Source organism: Lemur catta, chromosome 7 (genome assembly GCF_020740605.2).
Source record: "Lemur catta isolate mLemCat1 chromosome 7, mLemCat1.pri, whole genome shotgun sequence".
NCBI lineage: Eukaryota > Metazoa > Chordata > Mammalia > Primates > Lemuridae > Lemur > Lemur catta.
In genome coordinates this window covers 59,019,136-59,037,542 of record NC_059134.1, presented here as the reverse complement: position 1 = coordinate 59,037,542, position 18,407 = coordinate 59,019,136, and the positions used below count along the sequence as shown (strand labels likewise).

The following is an 18,407-nucleotide window of genomic DNA, read 5'->3' as shown; positions in this document are numbered from 1 at the left end:
CTTGCTCCTGGCAGGGCTGCAGCCAGCACCCTTCCTGGACCCCTCCTGGGGCTGGCAGCTGATATGGAGCCTCGCAGAGCCCCAGGCCTCAGGGCCCTGAGCAAGCTCCTGGGCCACAGGAAGAGTCCTCCTCTGCACCTGTCCTGCCACTGCACCAGCCACAGCATGGGGCGGATGGGCATTGGGAGGTGGGAGTATCAGTGTGATTGGCTCCATTTCACAGAAAAGGGGGCCCTGAGAGGGACTGGAACTGGGACAAGGTCTCCCAGAGTCAGTGCTGAAGCTGGGCCGGAACCTACGCTTCTGAGTCCTGGACCGCAAATGAGGTGGGGGGTCCGGGGAGGGGGCACTTGCTCATTCATCCATTCACACGCTCGAGGATGGAGCACCTCCCAACGTGGTTCTTGCCCTCCAGAGCTCACAGTCCAGGAAAGGGACAGACACAGGGGACAGACACAGGGTCCCAGACTACGGAAGGCCATCAGAGTGGGGTTAAGGGCAGACAAGGGAGTTAAAGGCAGCTCAAAATGAGGAACCATTTGCTGTTGAGATTAAGGAAAGGGAAGGGGAGGAGGGTCGTAGGAGAGGGTCCCTCCGCCGCCTGCCTCCTACGGAGCTGGGAAGGAAGGCTGGATCTGAACGCCTTGCTTCCCTTCCCAGGGCGATGGGGAGAGCCCCGCCCCGCCCGCCTCGAGCCAGGGAGGTGCGTTCTCAGCGAGGGGCTCCTGAGCGGGTCTCTCCGGAGCAGGTCGCTTCGCGGCGAGCCAGGCGGGTCGGAGCGGGGCAGAGGTGGAGCAGAGCTGAGGCTCGGCGAGAAGGTCCGCAGTGGGCCACGCGGGCACCAGGAAAACCTGTAAAACTTCGGCGCCTCTGAAAACCTCTGCTCACGCGCTCCAGGTCAGCGTGAGGCAGGTGAGCGTCCTCCTGGCCAGGCGGTAGGTAGGACCTTCGTCGCCGGCCCCTCCCCGCGCAGCCCCGGTTGCAGACGCGCTGACCCCGCGGCCGTGTCGCTGGGCGGCGTCCCGGAGCGGGTGGCGAGGTGTCTGTCGGGGCGGCCGCGGGGCGGCGCCAGGGTCTGTCCAGAGTCCGCCCCGCCCCGCGCCCGCCCGGGCCACGGGGTGGGGAGCGAGGCACGCCTGGGACAACCGGGCTGCCAAGCACGTGGGTCCCCGCGGCGGCGGGACCTGGGCGCTGGCACCCGGGAGCGGCGGCGACGGCACCCCGGGCGGAGGAACGCAGCGCAGAGGTGAGGGGTGGGTCGCCTGGAGGGGGCAGGACACCGGCAGGACACGGGCGTGGCCTGGGGACGCGGTGGGTCGGACTGGCAGGTGCCGACTCAGCTCCGGCCAGAGAGGGACAGAGGCGCGTGCGTGTGGGTCCTACTGGGACGCTGTTCTGGGCTGCTGTGTAGCGCGCGCCTGTGCGTCCGTGGTTGAACTTTGTCTCCACCGCAGTGTCGATCTCGGTGAGTGTGGACAAACACCCTGGTCGTAAGTAGGTTGTGTGTGGCCGCATATCTGGGAAGTCTGTGTGTTAGTGGGTGAGTGTGTGCGCCCCGGGGGCCGTAGCTGAACTTGTGGGATTCGTCTGTGCGTGTGCTCCGATGTGAGCGCCCCGGCGGGGAGGCGCTGCGGCCAGAGACTCCCTGCGCCCAGTCCTACCCCAGGGTCACTCTGGGTGGCCCGCCTGTCCTGGCCGCCAGTAAGACTAGGGGGCAGTTACAGGGAGGAAGTGGAAAGGAGGGTGCAGCGGCAAGGAAGGACAGTTAAGCCTCTGTCAGAGGACTTTTAATCTGGCAGGTGGAGCTGTAGGAGGTTAGTCAGGAGAAAGTCCGTCCCCTACTCCCCCACTAGGGCAGCCAGTGGCAGGCTTGGGGTCCTCCAGGAGCCCAGCCCACGGGTCCGGTCCTGCTAGAGACCAGCGTGGTCAGTCTGGATCTCTGGGGTCCGTGGCTGTTCCTCTCAGCCGGGCATCCCGGCTCCCTTCCCCGGGTCTGCAGCTTGATCTCCCGGTTTGTTTTGGATCTAGGCTGGAGTAATGACGAGCTTTTGAGGATCAGGTTGGGGCCCCAGGGAAGTCTCAGTTATCTGTGGCTGGGAGTGGGAGGAAGAAGATTCTCTGAGCAGACAGGGTCCATGGGGTGCACAAAAGAGCTCTGGAGACTCAGAGACCTAAGTTCCAATCCAGCCTTGGCAACTGTGTGACCCTGAGCAAGGTGCCCTTCTCTGAGTCTCAATGGCCTCATCTGTGAAAAAGGAATACTAGTGATGTGGAACTTGAGGGCTATTGAGGAGCTGATGTGTGGGGCATGTTCAGCACCAGTGTCCCCCTGGGCAGGCCCACAGCTTGGGGGTGGAGGGTCAGTCCTTACAGGGAGCCTCCTGAAACCAAGCTCCCAACCATGCCTCTCCCTAGGCTAAACTTTCACAAGACTTCCACAGGACCAAGCCTGAACCCCTTAGCCTGGGACTTAAGGCCTCGAAAACCGGTCCTTGCAGACCTTTCCAGCCACCTCTCCCACCTCACTCTTTACCGTACAGTAACTGCCTGTAGACTCCTGTACGCACTGGGCTGTTTCTTGCCTCTGCCCACTGCATATTCTGTGCTCACTGCCTGACATGCCCAGCTACTCTCACCTTCCTCAACTGGAGAACTACCCAGACTTGGGGCCCAGCTCCGATGTCCCCTCGTCCAGAAAGCCTTCCTTGATCCCCCAGCTGGGTTGGAGTGTCTTCTGGGCCTCTGCAGTCTTGGTGCTGACAACCCTGGTCCTACCCTAGACTGTCATGGTCTATATCTATCTCCTCCTTCCCTCTCTCTAAGTCTGGGGGCTCCTGCAGGGCTGAAACTGTGGCTTGCTTATTTCTGTGTTGCCAGCACCCTGCACAGAGATGAGCTGAACTGAGAGAACCACAGCAGCCCCATATCCCCTTGTCTCTGCCCGCAACTTCCCCAGTGAAGGGCTGTCTGCAGTGGAGCTCTATGTCACTACAAAGAAGGGTAAACCAGAATCTGGTCATCAAAGCAAGCGGCACAGGTTTTCACAGTGTGGTCTGCAGCACTGCAGGACCCAGCGTGTGCAGGCTGAAGACTTAGATTTCATCCTGAAGGCAACAGGGAGCCATGGAAATTTATGAGCAGAGGAGATCCATGGTCAGAGCAGCATTTCCGAAAGGTCTCTCTGGCTGCAGGTGGAGAATGGATTGAATAGTGCCAAGTGCAGGAAGGTCAGGGCATTTGTGATGCTGACACCAGAAACAACCCAGGCATTTTTTAAACTCTGAGTTAGCCCTTGCCCCTTTGGCCAAACACTTTCCCCTGAGCTCTCAGATGCTCCTGTTGAGGAATTTGGGGACACTTAGAACTCTCCCTCTCCCAGGGGGGCCTAGTGGACCTGCAATTGATCTCATCCCAGCTCTGCCCTCAACTTGTTGGGTGACCATGGGATAGTTCCTGCCCTGCCAGCCTCTAAAAGGAGGCCAGAACCAGTAAGGTCCTACGTTTGAGAGTGTGCGCGGTGGGGAGCAAGGGGGAGGCTCTGGCACAGGCTTGTCACTCTTTCTTCTCCTCTGCCTGTCTTAGGCTGTCCTAGGGTCTGGCCAGAGGGGTTGGAGGATCGTAGTGGGTAACCTTCAGAAATAGCTGCCAAGAGAGAGGGTAAAAAAAGAAGAAGAAAAAAAAGAAATAGCTGCCAAGCTGAGCTGCAGAGTGAGGCTATGGCTCCTCCATTCCTGTCCCCCTCCTGCTTAGGATGCACAGGGCTCTGAGCCTTCTGGAACCCCCTAGAATCAGCTAAGAGAGTGTGAGGGCATCACCAAGGCCTCATGAGTGATTTTGTGGCCATGTTCCTTCGAGAGGCCATTATGCCTCTCTAGGCGCCCGTTTTGCCATCGGTCAATTGGGAATGATGAGCCTTGCCTCCTCGAGTGCAAAGTTGCTATGAGAATTCTTAAGAATACTGGCCAGGAAAGAGCTGTGTAAGCTTTAAAGTGCAATGCTCAGGGGAGGAGTGTGATACTCATAGACTTAGATGCATTTTGAAGACTATAATAGAACACGGGTGCAACAGCAAGGGATTATGCTGGTCATTAGAATTTAATTATTGAATGCGTTTCTCTCCCCTTGCACCCTCTGCAGAGATAGCTTACGAATAACAACTTACAAAAATCCCTCATTTTATCTTCCAACACCCCTATGCAGGAGGAATTGCTGTCTCCATCTTGTAGATGAGGAAATAGAGGCGTGGAAAGTATCTTGCCCAAGGTCACTAAGCCAAGGTGAAATCTGGGGCTCCTGTCTGCTGCTCCGGCTTAGCCCTCCCCATCCAAGACAGGAGCCCCATCAGGGTAAGGCCTGGTCCTCTGGCTTCCAGGCTGAAAGGAGTTTGAGTTCTGCCCTGGGAACCTGTCTTTGGGGCTTTCTTGTGGCCTGATTACCCAATTGCTGATAAGATAATGCCTGCCCGTAGGACCAGAGAAGCCTTGATCTTGTGAGAGGAGGAAGAGGTGCCGCAATGAAATATTTCCTCTCCCCAAACTGCCTTCTGTAGGCCTCTCTGGTGTACCCTTCGGGCCATACCTTCCTCTTGGGCTGCCACTGGGTCCTCAGGCCTGGCCTTTCCCTATTACTGGTCCCTGAGGGGGGAGGCTGGCTGTGGAGGCCCACTCTGACCACTGTACTCCCAGAGGCCAGTTTCAGGACTAGACCAGGCCATCCCTGCTTTCTCTCTCAGTCCTCATCACCCAGCACAGGTTGGGCACAGAGCAGATGCCAGTGAGTATTTGGGAAATGAATGACCAGGTGAAGGCAGGCGCACAGTAGAAGAGGAGGTCCTTGCTCCATGGAGAGCCACAGTTGGCTCTCGAGCAGAGGAGTTCTTCTACTCCTGACACCCCATCTCCTAGGTCTGAATCCTTCCTGGTCCAGGATGAGCAGCTGGAGTTTCTGCTGGGAGGGTAGGCAGCCTGGGCCCTGCTGGGAATCTTGTTGGCCCTCTACCCTGTAAAGGGTCTATCCTTGTCCCTGTCATTGCAGCTCCCTAGAGGAGAGGCCTGGGCACTGGGGCCAGGGAGGAGGGCCTCCCTCAGACTTTTGGGGCCCACATGGCCCTGTCTTCTTCCTCTGTCTGAGGAGAGCCTCCTGGTGCTGGCATGGATTCCCTGTGAGTGCCCAGCCTCCAGCCCCAGCGTATAGGAGGACTTCTTGCCATGGCTGGGCTGTGGGCAGGGAAGGATGCTTCCCCTCTTGCAGGAAATCCAGGGCCAAGGGACCCACTCCTGTCACGGCCCCATTGTACATACAGTCTCCTCCTTGGTCTCCCTCCCTCCAGACTCCCCAGTCCCACCCACCTTCCATATGGCACCATCTTTCTAAAGGTCAACTCTGGCCATGTCCTCCCCCTCTGAAGCCCTGCCATGGCTCCCCATTTTCCTCAGAATAGAGGCCAAACTCCTCAGCCTGGCATTTGAGCCTTTTCATGTGAGTTCCTCAGGCCCCCACACATTCCATGCCACCTAATCCTCCACACCAGCCACTCGTGATCTCCTGGCCTGTCCCCAGCAGGCCACACTCTGACACCACCAAGTCTTTGCACATGCCTCTCCTGCCTTCAGTGCCTTCCTACCCTTTTTCTACCTAACAAACTCCTAATCATTTATTAAATCCCAGCTCAATGGCCCCTCCTCTGGGAAATGCTCCCTGACCACCTCCCCCAGGCCAGGTAGGGGTTGCTCTGGGCTCTGTGGCTCCTGGGCTTCTTTTGGTCATGGCTTAATCACCCAAGCGGACTTAGTCCCTATCTGCGCGTCTTTCTCCCCAGCCAGATCGTGCGCTCCTCAAAGGCCTGACAGGGTGTGATCTGGGCCTGGGTGCACAGGGTCGCTCTGAGGCTGGGCACACGAGGGCACTGGCAAGTGTTTGCTGGGACTTTGTGTCTCCTGGGAGTGTAATTTATGACTGCATTACTCCAGACTCGGGTGGTTCTGAAAATCTCAGAAGCAAAGGCTATCAGGAGCAACAAGTAACAGAATTAAAGAAACACTTAGCGTTCACTCCTAGAACCAGAGACTCTTGGAACTGGACTCTGAGAACCAGTGAACTCAGAATCAGACTGGCAGGTATCCTTTCTACACTTCTACCCCTTTTTCCACCTCGGGTTCTCCATTCTCCCTCTTTCCTCCCAAGCGGGACCCTTCCTGCTCCTCCTTAAACCTGATCACAACTCCTCTTCCAGAAGCCTTCCCTGACTGCTCTGACCATGACCTCTGCCCCTCTGCTGGGGACACCTGGGAGGCTCCCCCTCACCCCCACTGAGAATCCATCATGGGCCTCTGGATTTCAGTGACTCCCTGTCGTGACAGGCAGACACAACCTCCACATCAGGGCAGTGCACAATTTGCCAGCACCGGGGAGCACCCACCTGCCCCCATCTTACTCATTCCTCATGAGCTGTCCCAGGTAGTGGTGATTCTCCCTGTTTGACCAGTGAAGAACCCGAGTCTCAGAGAGGAGGACTGACTTGACCAAGATTGCACAGCATGGGTGGTTCCAAGTTGGAGCCTGAACACAGGGTTCTTGGCCTCCTGAGTCTGGCTGGAGGCATTGGGTGTGATAGGTCGGGGTCTCGTCCGGGACATTGTGGTTCTGAACCTGCTCAGTTCAGTAGCGCATCTCCATGGCCCTGTGCTGGGCTGTGCTAAGTTGGGGTGGGAGGGGTGGTTTGGAGTTCTGCTCTGGGTCAGGGGTTGTTTGCTCAACCCCACCCTGGAAATAATTAGAATACCAGACCTTGAGTAAGGCCCCTCGTCCTTAGGGGGTCTCCGTTTCCTCATCTGTAAGCCTGGCTGATCTGAGACCCACACACTCAGATGCTCTGAGCTCAGCCTCAGTGAGTAGCCCCCACAGCCAGGATCCTGGGGCTCCCTAGAGGGAGAGAGGCCCTGGGAGGGGCTACAGGCCCAAGGGCCTCCTGAGGGGGAGGCCTCACACTGCAACAGCACTGGCTGATAACTTCAGAGGTTACCCCGTGGCTGTGTCTGCAGACCAGCCCCAGTGCTCACGGTGCAGCAGCACATCAGGCAAGGTTTCTTGGAGGACATTTGGGAGGGGACAGAGGTGACTTCTAAGCTTCTAAGCCTGTGCAACCCAGCCTTGCCCTCTCCACTCCCAAGCCATAGGGATAATTAACAGTCCCCAAGCATGTCATGTCATCTCTTGCTCTGGCTTTTGCTCACTCTGCTCCTCCTCTCTCTCCACCCAGCTGACTCCTACTCATCTTCCAAAATGCAGGTCAGATGTCCTTTGCCCCGGGAAGCCTTCTGTAGCCACTCTTCACTCCCATTCGGGACCACCTTGGCTCTGTTCAGGCCTGACCACCCTGAGTTGTCACTGCTTGTTTCTGAGTGTGCCTCTCCCGCCTTGACAGTGAGCTCCTTGCGATCAAGGAAGGGTCTGACCTGCCTCTGAGTCCCCGCGTGCCCTGCCCAGGGACAGGCAACCTTTGTGAAGGGCGAGTGAGTGAAGGAGTATGGCAGGTGTCTAGTTCCTGCATGGGGTCCCTGAACTGCCTCCCCAGAGGATGCTGTCAGTGTTGGAAACTTGATCTGTGGACAGTCTGACCATGACCTCACTACCTGTAGCCCCTGCCCGTAATTCCTGTGGGGTTTCCTGCCCTCTCCCTTGTCTTCCTGAGATAGCTTCATCGTCCCTGCCTTCTCCACTTTGCTGAAATCCTCTTTTATTAGTTCCTAAAAGGAGTTTGAATCATCTCATTTAACTATCTGGGCAACCCTCTGAGGCAGGTACTGTTCTGATATTGAGAGGAATTGAGATTTGGGTTTTGGAGTTAGATTTGTCCAAGTCCTGCTGGGAATAGCAGAACTGAGATTTCCCACCTGCCCAGTGCCCTCTCCTGCCCTCACGATGGCAGGGTGCAGGCTCTTTGTTTCCCCTTGCAGCATTCCACCCCTGGCAGAGACAGGCAGCAGGGGTCTCCAGAGTGGTGACAGGACACTCTCCCCTGCCAGGCTGGACAGGGTCCACCAGCCAGGTTGCGTGGCACACCCTAGTGGAGCTGCTGGAATGTTGTCCAACCACCCTGGAAATTCCGCAGCCAGCCTGGGACCTGCCCCAGCCCCTCCCCCTAGTTTCAGGCTCCCTAGCCTAGGGCCACAGAGAGAAAGACCCAGATTAGGGTGGGGGCAGAGCCAGGTCAGCATGGTCTGCATGCTAGCCTTGGCTCTGCCCTTGACTTATGATCTTGTTGAGACCTTGAGCTACCCCTTCTGGCCTTAGTTTTTCCACCTTTTAGATGGGTACAATAACCATCGTGGCCACCTCACACTAGGGAAGTACTAAGAAGAGTAAATCCAGGGCCCTGTCGGTTGGGCACTCCTCTGGTGGAGAACCGACCAGACAGGCAGAGCTGTGGGACTGAATGAGGGATGGTTAGGGAGCTTCCTGGGCAGAGGCCTGGGCCTCGCAGGTAAGAGCTGTGGTCACGGTCATAGCTTCTGTCATCAGACAGACCAGAGCTGCTCTGCTGTTTGCTAGCTTGGTTACCCTGGGAGGTCATTTAGCCTTTCTGAGTCTCTTAGGATTAAATGACAAGAGGAATATGAAGCCATCTTAACACAGAATATGGTAGAGACAGCACTAAACTCTTAGGATACAGGCATTAGAAGATAAGGGAGGGTGTCCCTGAGCAAAGATATGACCATGGGACTGCTTTTGTTGTGCCTGAGACAAGAAGATGGGTGTGAAGGCAAAGAGGGTGGGTTGGCAGGGACCAGATCAGCAAGGGCCTGGGTGCCAGGCGGAGGAGCTTGGACATTAGCCCAAGGGCACTAGGGAGCCATGGAAGGGTTTTGAACTTAACAGTATGTGGTTGGATTTGTGTTTTAGGAAGACCTCATTACTGCAGTGTGAAGGCTGGACAGATGGGACAGGGGTGGTGGCAAGGAGTCCAGGGAGGGGCTGGGGCAGTGGTGTGGGGAAGTGCAGGTCTAAGGGGTGCATGTCTGAGGGGCTTCACAGTTGAACTGACTTGATGAGTGATGGGGTTCAAATGGGGTGGAAGAGAGAGGTTGTCAGGTTACATCTGAGGTTTGAAGCCTGGAAGGATGGTGGAGGCCCTTCTCAGAAATGGGGCAATGACTTTGAGACAATGCTGTGCTCCATCTTAGCCTGTTGAGTGGAGGCATCTCCTAAGGAGGAGAAAACAGGGTGTGCACCCGGGTGGAGCAGGGTGAAAATGTGATGTCCCTTGGCCTTGTCATAGGCATTAGAGTACACTGGCAGACAGCTACCAGCCCAGTGGCCATGTCAGCCTGAGAGGACCCAGCACTCTAAGGTACACTAAGTAAACAGTGGCCCAGAGGCATTTCCCACGCCCCTTCCAGCCCTGTTCCTGCGGGCCCCATCTCCTCTCCCACATCCCCCCCTCCCCGCACCTGTACTGCACTTCCAGCCTGGGGACCTGGCTGCAGCTGTCTCAGACCCGCTGCCCCATTCTAGGGGAAAGAATCAGATAGGAGAAGGTAGTTTAGGAAGGGGATGTTGCTTTCCTCTTATATGTCTGGTGGATGCTGGGATCTGCCCCTACAGAGGGGGCCCTCTACCAGGCACCCCTCACAGAAGCCCTGTGCTTCTTGTGCATGAGGGGCTCCAAGGCAAGACCAAGCTGGGGCCAGAACGCAGAAGGGCCATGTTCTCATCCTGGCTCTGTCCCTGACTCACTGCGAGGCCCTGAGCCTTGGCTTCCTCCTCTGTCACAGGGCGTTTGGCACAGGTGATTTCTGGAGGCTGTTCCAGGCCCTGACTGCCTGGACCATGTGTGTGTCCACTGCATGTATGTCTGAGCGTGGCTCTGCGTGCCTCTGTACATCTGTGCATCTTGGTGTATCTGTGCCTGCATGCTCAGGTGTGGGGTTTGTGTTTCTGGTGCCTGGGGAGGAATGCTTAGAGCTGCGAGTGGGGAGGAGGGATATTCTAGACAGAGACCCAGCTTGGGAAAAGTGTGTTGGGAGGAGTACAATAGAGTGTGTCCTGGGCAAGGACGGTATTGACCGTTTCCTGCTGTGGGGCCAAAGCACAGAACCAGGCCTCAGGGAGGGGACACTGGAGGCTTGGCTCAGTTCTATAGGACACTGGGGGAGACCTTCCCCCGGCAGAGCCACACTCCTGTGAAAGGGGGCACCTGGGGAAGGAGGCTGGAGCATGTGAGCTGGGGTGCACAGCTGAGGTTGGGTATAAAGAGGAAACTGTGACCAGGACAAGCACCAGGCCACCCCTCTGCCTCTTTCAGGCCAAGGTTAGAAAAGAGGCAGTGGCCCTGGGAGGGCTTGGCCTGGCTGGCTTCCCATGACCCTGAACCCAAGCTGTCTCCACCTTCTTGTGTCTGCAGGAGCCCCCTGCGGGCTGTGGCACTGCCTGCCCTGAAAAATGCTGGAGGCTGGGCGTGGCCCCAGGCCTGGGGACCTGTTTTTCCTGTTTCCCGCAGAGTTCCTGGCAGCCTGGTCCAGGCGTGTGCATTCATGAGCGAGGAACCTGAGCAGGCGCTGAGCATCCTGACCTCAAGAGCAGGGGCTGGTCAGGTACAGGGGTGCCAGGGCGGGTCCACTGGCTGGGAGGCTTGAGCAGGTACGCGTGTATGTTGTGCACGTGTGTGCACTAAACTGGGGTTAGATTGGCGGGTCCCAAGGCAGGTGCCCTGACCCGCTTCCTCATCCCAGGCTGTGATGAATTCAGGCTTTGGAGCCAGACAGCCCTGGGTGTCAAGCCCACTTTTTCCAATTCCTGGCAGTGTGACCTTGAACAAATAGCTTGACCTCTATGGCAGTACCTACCAAGGGGTGGAGGTGGGGGATGGGGATGAAATGAAGAGGCTGCGTAGAAGCTGCTCAGCCCAGATCTGGCCCCCACCAAGCAGAGTGGCTGGCAGTGGGGGCTCCAGGATGGAGAACTGCTGATCAGGCTGGCCGGTGACCTGAGCCAGATAGAAATATGTGGCAGGCCTCAGACAGCCGATCAGTCTCCAGAATGCCTGGGTCTAGTTCCCCTCCCCCTGCCGTTTCCCTGGCTATCCAGGGAAGCGCAGAGACTTCTGGGCCCTTGAAGCTCTTGAAGGAGAGACAGTCCAGGGGCCTGTCCAGGAATAAGCAGGTCCCAGGTGTGCTGGGCCCCCAGGAGGGCTGGGTTGTCCCCTGGCCACCTAGGTCAGCAGCTGAGAAACCTTTAAGCAACATTGTCCTCCGAGAGGCCCTCAGAGAAGTAAGGGAAAGGAGATGCACCTTCATCAGGCTCAGCCTCCTCTGGGCTCCCATAGCCTCTTGTGCTTCATTCATTCATTCATTCATTCATTCATTCTCTTCTTCCTGTAACACCTGCTGTGGGTTGGGCCTCTTGATGGATGATAGGGACAGAGAAAAACATCAGATGGACTCAACCTTCAAGGAGCACCTGGAATGTGTCGCATTAGAGGCTGGAAGGACAAATTACCAGCAAGGAATGCCCTGAGGGGTGATGGTAGAGGGGGAGAGCTTCAGAGATAAGGTGACATTTGAGAAGACATTTCTGTCTGGAAAGGTGTTCCAGACAGAAAGGACAGCATGAGCAAAGGTGGGGAAGCCTGGAAGGGCCCTTAAATGGCTCACACCTCCCCTCCAGACTGGGAGCTCCTCAGGGCAGGGCCAGCCAGAACTGGGCCCAAAGGGGTTAGTGAGTGATATTAGACAAAGTCAGGTGGAGCCCGGCTCCCTAGGAGCCTGGGGGGAGGTCCCAAGGGCAGCCAGGGTCAGGAGAGGCAGAGGGGAGGCCTGAGGGAGAGGCCTGGGGACTTCCCTGTCTCCCTAAAGCCGAGGCTGAGGCGGGAAAAGACATACTCCCAGGTTGGTGAGGCAGCCCGTGGAAGGAGGGGGTGGGCGGGGTCAGTCTGGCCCAGGGCCCACAGTGATGGAGTCCCCAGCTGGCCTGGGAGGGTGGAGGCCAGGATGTTTTAAAACAGGTGGAAGGGGCAGCTCCCTCAGTTCGTGGGGAGACAGGGAAGTCTCCACCCCTCTTCTCAGTGTCAGAGATTCCACCGTTAGTGATTAGCAGGAAACTCTCGTTGCGGAGCAATGAGATGTTGACTACGAAGGGAAGATGAAGGCCCTTCCCCTAATCTGGGGAGAGGCCAGCCAGGCCTTGGCCCTGGGACAGGAGCACAGCTGGGGGATTTGACCCATGAGAGGTCTGAGACTCGGGAGGGAAGGAAATGCCTGATGTCACCTAGGATTCTGTGGCAGAGCTGGACTGGAACCTAAGCTTTCTGAGTCCCAGGCCAGGGCTCTGTCCCAGGAGGGAATATGGCCCCTCTACAGCTCCTCAGTCTCACACTTGCGGCCTCTCCACGCTCCTCCTGCAGCTTCTGTGGGCCAGCGATGCCCAGCCTGCCTTCCAAAGCACCAGACCCAGCAGCCCCAGCCTGCACCCATCCCCACCCACACTTACCGTGTCTGACACCAAATTTCTCTGGAAACGGTCTCCGGAGCCTCCCTCCCAAACATCTCTGAGGTCTCCCCTCATCTCCTCCACAGCCCCTCCTCCGCCCGTGGCCTGAGAGAGCTCCCCAAAGGGTTCTGGAAAAGGCCACTTATGAGCTGAGCCTGGACGCTCATAACACCGCAGTGTACCTACTATGAGCCAGGCTCTGCTCCAAACACTTTGCACGAATTACTCAATCTCCCCAGCCGTCTTATGATGGAGATTCTGTCAACCAGCTCATTTTACAGCCAGGGAGACAAAGGCAGTCTGACCCCAGAAGCCAGGTTCTAGTCACTAGAGTTTGCTGCACTAAAGGATAAAGAGCTCAGCGAGTGGAGATGAGGCTCAAGGGCCGGGAGCGGTGGCTCACACCTGTAATCCTAGCACTCTGGGAGGCCGAGGCGGGTGGATCGCTCGAGGTCAGGAGTTCAAGACCAGCTTGAACTCTACTAAAAATAGAAATAAAAATTATCTGGACAACTAAAAATATATATAGAAAAAATTAGCCGGGCATGGTGGCGCATGCCTGTAGTCCCAGCTATTCGGGAGGCTGAGGCAGCAGTAGGATCGCTTAAGCCCAGGAGTTTGAGGTTGCTGTGAGCTAGGGTGACGCCACAGCACTCACTCTAGCCCGGGTAACAAAGTGAGACTCTGTCTCAAAAAAAAAAAAAAAAAAGACTGGATCCAGGTACAAGGAGCCGCAGGAACTAAGGCTGTGAGGGGAGAGTGGTGAGCACATTCAGGAAACCGCAGGTCACAGGGGATGGGGGTGATGTGGTTGGCAGAGGCTGGGTTATGAAAACCTCAAGTACCAGGAGCTGGGGGGGTGGCGGCTTACACCTGTAGTCCCAGCTACTTGGGAGGCTGAAGCAGGAGGATTGCTTGAGCCCAGCAGTTTGAGACCAGCCTGGATGATACAGTGAGATCCCATTTAAAAAAAAAAGAAAGAAAGAAAGAAAAAAAGAGAAAAAGAAAAAAGAAAACCTAGAGTACCAGACAAAGGAGCTGGGCTTTCTCCTAAGAGAAGGCAGGAGCCACAGGAGGGTTTCTAGTAGGGCAATGACTTTGTCTTTTACAAAGACCCCTCTGGATTTGGATTTGGGAGGGGGCTGAGGCTGGAGGAAGAAGGCTGATGCAATGTTCCAGCAATGAGAGGTAGACGCTGGCACTGGGCTGGGGCATGGGGCAAGGGTGGGGTGCAGGAATTGTCCTGACCCTTGGGCAAGAGGGGTCCAGCCACTTGGCCCTGTCAGACTCCAGCCACTACCTGTCTCCTCTTAGCCTGGCATCACATAAGCTTCTCCCTGCCTCCTCCTCTTGGCTCCTCCCTGGCTCTTTGGGGAGCCATCTGGGTCCATGGAGGGGGTGTCAACGGTGCAGGTCCCTTTCCTCCTAGGTTGTACATTTGCTGACAACAGGAAACAGGGAAGATCGGGGGAAATGGAGAAAGAAGGGAAACTGAGGGACCTATATTCTCCCTCAGGCCCCCTAATCTCAAGGTCATGGGCCTTTAACTGCTGCTGGGAGGCCAAGGCTGGGCAGGAAGCTGAGGGTCTAAGGGAGTGGATGTTGCTGCCCTGTAGAGTTCCCCAGTCCCAGCCTCTCAGGACCCCAGGATCCAAAATGAAGGGAATTGTACAGCCTCAGATTCTCAGGGTGGGGAGGACTCACATGTCATCTGCCCTCTCTAGCCTTCCAGACACACCCATGCACAGGGCACAAGCCCTCCTGCAGCCTCTACTAGACAGCTGTTTGCCTATCTCTATGAACAGGGAGTTCACTACCTCCTCCCTACAGCCCCTTCCCTTGTGGGATGGACCAGGATAGGAACCGCAGCCCATCCCTAGCTGTGTCACCTTGACCAAATTACTCAAATGATCTGTGTCTTTGCCTTTTGATTAGAAAACTGGGGGTGGTGACCTGACTCCCAGAGCATATGGTAAGGATTAAATGAAGTAACTTTAATAAAGCACACATAGTAGTACCTTTACCCTGTTAGAAAGTTACTCTTTTTTTTTTTCTGTTTTTTTTTTTTTTTTTGAGAGAGTCTCACTCTGTTGCCCGGGCTAGAGTGAGTGCCGTGGCGTCAGCCTAGCTCACAGCAACCTCAAACTCCTGGGCTCAAGTGATCCTTCTGCCTCAGCCTCCCGAGTAGCTGGGACTACAGGCCTGTGCCACCATGCCCGGCTAATTTTTCCTATATATTTTTAGTTGTCCAGATAATTTCTTTCTCTTTTTAGTAGAGACAGGGTCTCACTCTTGCTCAGGCTGGTCTTGAACTCCTGACCTTGAGCGATTCCCCCCCACCCCCCACCCCGCCTTGGCCTCCCAGAGTGCTAGGATTACAGGCATGAGCCACCAGGCCCGGCCTAGAAAGTTATTCTTTGCGTTTTTCTTAAACCTGCCCACCTGGGACTTTTGCTGTGATTTCCAGCCTGCCTTCTGGGAACTTTGGGCACATCTCTGCCCTCCAGACTGGGGTCTGTCCCCTGCATCCCAGCTGAGAGAGAGCTATTCTTGCTGACGCTGGTAGGGGTGGGGAGAAGAGGAAGGTGGATAAGCTGTCTGGGCACTCACTGTCTGCTGGGCACTCAGTCCCCATGGGTGTGTCATATGCTCACTAGGGACAAGGTAGGGGAATGTCATGAAAGAGAAACTAGGTAGGCGTGGAAGAAACTTCACAGAAGTCCCTCTCTGCCCTCCCCTCCCATCCCCGTCTCCACCACAGACTTCCCTAGACTCTTCAGTAGGGTCACTGTCCCATCTGGTAGCCTCACAGGTCTTGGGGTCATGACTTCTGTTTGCAGATGTAGAAAGTGCCAGAATATAGGAATATCCAAAAAATATTTACTGAGTGATTAAATGAATAACTGAAGAGGGAGATCCTTGGAAATATTTCCTCAAATACCAAAATACCAGGCACAGGACCAGAGCCTCCCAGGGAGTGGGAAGATGAGCTGCAGGAAGGAAGTTGGCAGTGCCCCCGGGAGGCTACGGGCTGCCCACCGGCCAGAAAGGCCTCCGCAGGCAGTGGGCACTGGCTGTGAAGCAGGGCCAGCCAGCCGGGAAGGCCCCCTCCCATAGATCTGAGACTATACTCCTCTGGCACTCCCAACTCCTCAGACTGTAGAACTCAGAATCCTAGATGTAGAACTTTGTGATCCCGAAGTTCTAGAGCAGGGTCAGCAAACTTTTTAAGGTCAGATAGCAAATATTTTAGATCTTGCAGGCCATATGGTCTTTGTTAACAGATGGGTATGGCTGTATTCTAATAAAGCTTTATTTCCAAAAACAGACTGGTGGGCTGGGTCTGGGCTTTGGGCTACAGTTTCCCTACCTCTGTTCTAAAGTTTGAGAATCATATGTTCCTTACATTTGCGGATCTCGTGCATCCTCCAGGTTCCAGGATTTGGAGGTTCTGGGTCCAGATCCACGTCGGATGGCAACCGAGGCCCTGGTCAGGTGGGTGTGTCAGGCCCCCTGGCAAAGCCTCCCGTGACCCTGACTGTTCTCCCCACTCCCCGGTCTCTGCAGGGCGATGGCGGAAGGCCCCGGGAATGGCACCATCAATGGCACCTGGGATGGGGATGAGCTGGGCTACAAATGCCGCTTCAACGAGGACTTCAAGTACCTGCTGCTGCCCGTGTCCTATGGAGCGGTGTGCGTGCTCGGGCTGGGTCTGAACGCCGCGGCGCTCTACATCTTCCTGTGCCGCCTCAAGACCTGGAACGCCTCCACCACGTACATGTTCCACCTGGCCGTGTCGGACGCGCTGTACGCGGCCTCCCTGCCGCTGCTGGTCTATTACTACGCCCGCGGCGACCACTGGCCCTTCAGCACGGTGCTCTGCAAGCTGGTACGCTTCCTCTTCTACACCAACCTATACTGCAGCATCCTCTTCCTGACCTGCATCAGCGTGCACCGCTGCCTGGGCGTCCTGCGCCCCCTGCGCTCCCTGCGCTGGGGCCGGGCCCGCTACGCCCGCCGGGTGGCGGCGGCCGTGTGGGCGCTGGTGCTAGCCTGCCAGGCGCCCGTGCTCTACTTCGTCACCACCAGCACCCGCGGAAGCCGCATCACCTGCCACGACACGTCGGCGCCCGAGCTCTTCAGCCACTTCGTGGCCTACAGTTCCGTCATGCTGGGCCTGCTCTTCGCGGCGCCCTTCGCCGTCATCCTGGTCTGCTACGTGCTCATGGCACGGCGGCTGCTGAAGCCGGCGTATGGGACCACGGGAGGCCTGCCGCGGGCCAAGCGCAAGTCGGTGCGCACCATCGCCGTGGTGCTGGCGGTCTTCACCCTCTGCTTCCTGCCTTTCCACGTCACCCGCACCCTCTACTACTCCTTCCGCTCGCTGGACCTCAGCTGTCGCACCCTGGACGCCATCAACACGGCTTACAAGATCACCCGGCCGCTGGCCAGCGCCAACAGTTGCCTTGACCCCGTGCTCTACTTCCTGGCTGGGCAGAGGCTCGTGCGCTTCGCCCGGGACGCCAAACCACCCACAGACCCCACCCCCACTGCCCGGGCTCGTCGCAGGCTGGGCCTGCGAAGGTCGGACAGACCTGACCTCCGGAGGGCAGAAGATGTGTCAGCCAGCAGTGAAGACTCCAGGCGGACTGAGTCCACGCCAGCCGGTAGCCAGAACACTAAGGATATCCAGCTGTAGGTCCTGAACCCTTTGGGCCTGTGCAAGTTTATTTGGAGAGAAGGGGAGATGTTGAGGACCAGGACTTGTGCAAGTGGCATGGTCTCCCCAGATAGGGACCATCAGGGACTCATGCTAGATGATAAAGGAAGCCATGACCCCCTGCTCTGTCATGTAGCAGGGGCTCAAGATACTCCCTCCTCCATGGTCCAGAAGAGAGTCAACTGTCCCCATAGCCACAGTCCCCACTTATCATTTGTATGTGTGATTGGGGGAATAAGGTTTCAAGAAAGTCCAGTGTTCATGGCCAGTGCTGCCCCTGGCCTGACTCCCATGCAGATTAGCTGGCTGTACCTGCCAAGGTACCCAGGCTGGAGTCCAGTCTATTTAAGTCAAATGGAGAAACAGGCCCAGAGAGGAAGGTGTCTTACAAAGGTCACACAGCAAGGTCTGAGTCTGAGCCACCTGGGGTGGGGGCAGAGTCACAGGTTGGCTGGAGGACCCTGGTAAGTAGTCACGCTGCGTTCCCATGGTGGTCTGGGGCAGGACTGGGTGCCACAGTGGACTCAGCTGGAGGAGTACCCCCTGCCCAAGTGATGAACATCTGGGGACTGATGTCACAGACTCCTCTAGAGGCTCCCCCGGGACGGGAGCCAGTGTGAAGCTGTAACTTATACTAAAGGTTTTGTTGCCTGCCAAGCTGTGCCCTATTGTGTGGTCCGAGGACGGGGATATGGTCTGGGAAACTTTCAACACCCACACAAGGGTCCCTTCTCCAATCTGTCGTCTTCTGCCACCTGCCTTCCGACTAGTGGTCTCAGGGGTAGTCTTATAACCAGTTCCGTAAGCAAGAAAACATTTTTCATAGGTTTTTTTGTAGTTCTCTATATTTTCAGTTCCCAGGCCGATTTGCTTACCTGAACTTTGTAACTTTCTCTTGGACTGATGCATTCCCTTCTGAGTTTCTTTCCCAGAAATGGCAGAACCTCCTTGTAGCCACGAGATAACTACACACCCTTACACCACTTATTGTCCAGAGAACACAAGATAAGCAATTCTCCACCACAGATGGTGCCCAAAGACCCACTGAGAGTACACACTAGGCTAAAAGAATGACCAGTATTAACCCCTAGCTCATTATAGTACTAAAATCCCTGCTCTGGGAGGGACGTATCCCTTTTTGATCATGGGACACATGTACTAACATGATTTCTCACCGTGCCTGTGTGCTCTGCACTCCACC

The 18,407-nt window shown here is 56.4% G+C and overlaps 1 protein-coding gene across 5 annotated transcripts; it reads left to right on the top strand.

Annotated features, from left to right (window-relative positions):
- Positions 1 to 1,112: 1,112 nt before the first annotated feature.
- Positions 1,113 to 17,863, top strand: P2RY2 (purinergic receptor P2Y2). 5 transcript variants are annotated; one of them, XM_045555520.1, is made up of 3 exons: positions 1,113 to 1,246; positions 10,499 to 10,592; positions 16,054 to 17,863. In XM_045555520.1, exon 3 carries the CDS (start codon positions 16,058 to 16,060, stop codon positions 17,183 to 17,185), a length of 1,128 nt encoding a protein of 375 aa, XP_045411476.1. In that variant the 5' UTR covers positions 1,113 to 1,246; positions 10,499 to 10,592; positions 16,054 to 16,057; the 3' UTR covers positions 17,186 to 17,863. The 5 variants fall into 5 exon arrangements, with proteins under 5 accessions (XP_045411476.1, XP_045411472.1, XP_045411474.1 ...); XM_045555516.1 differs by having other exon boundaries at positions 10,403 to 10,592; XM_045555518.1 differs by having other exon boundaries at positions 10,403 to 10,592; positions 15,919 to 17,863.
- Positions 17,864 to 18,407: the final 544 nt, after the last annotated feature.

Excerpts from the sequence above, each read along its gene's own strand:
- P2RY2 (XM_045555520.1), top strand. The coding sequence starts at position 16,058 with ATGGCGGAAGGCCCCGGGAATGGCACCATCAATGGCACCTGGGATGGG.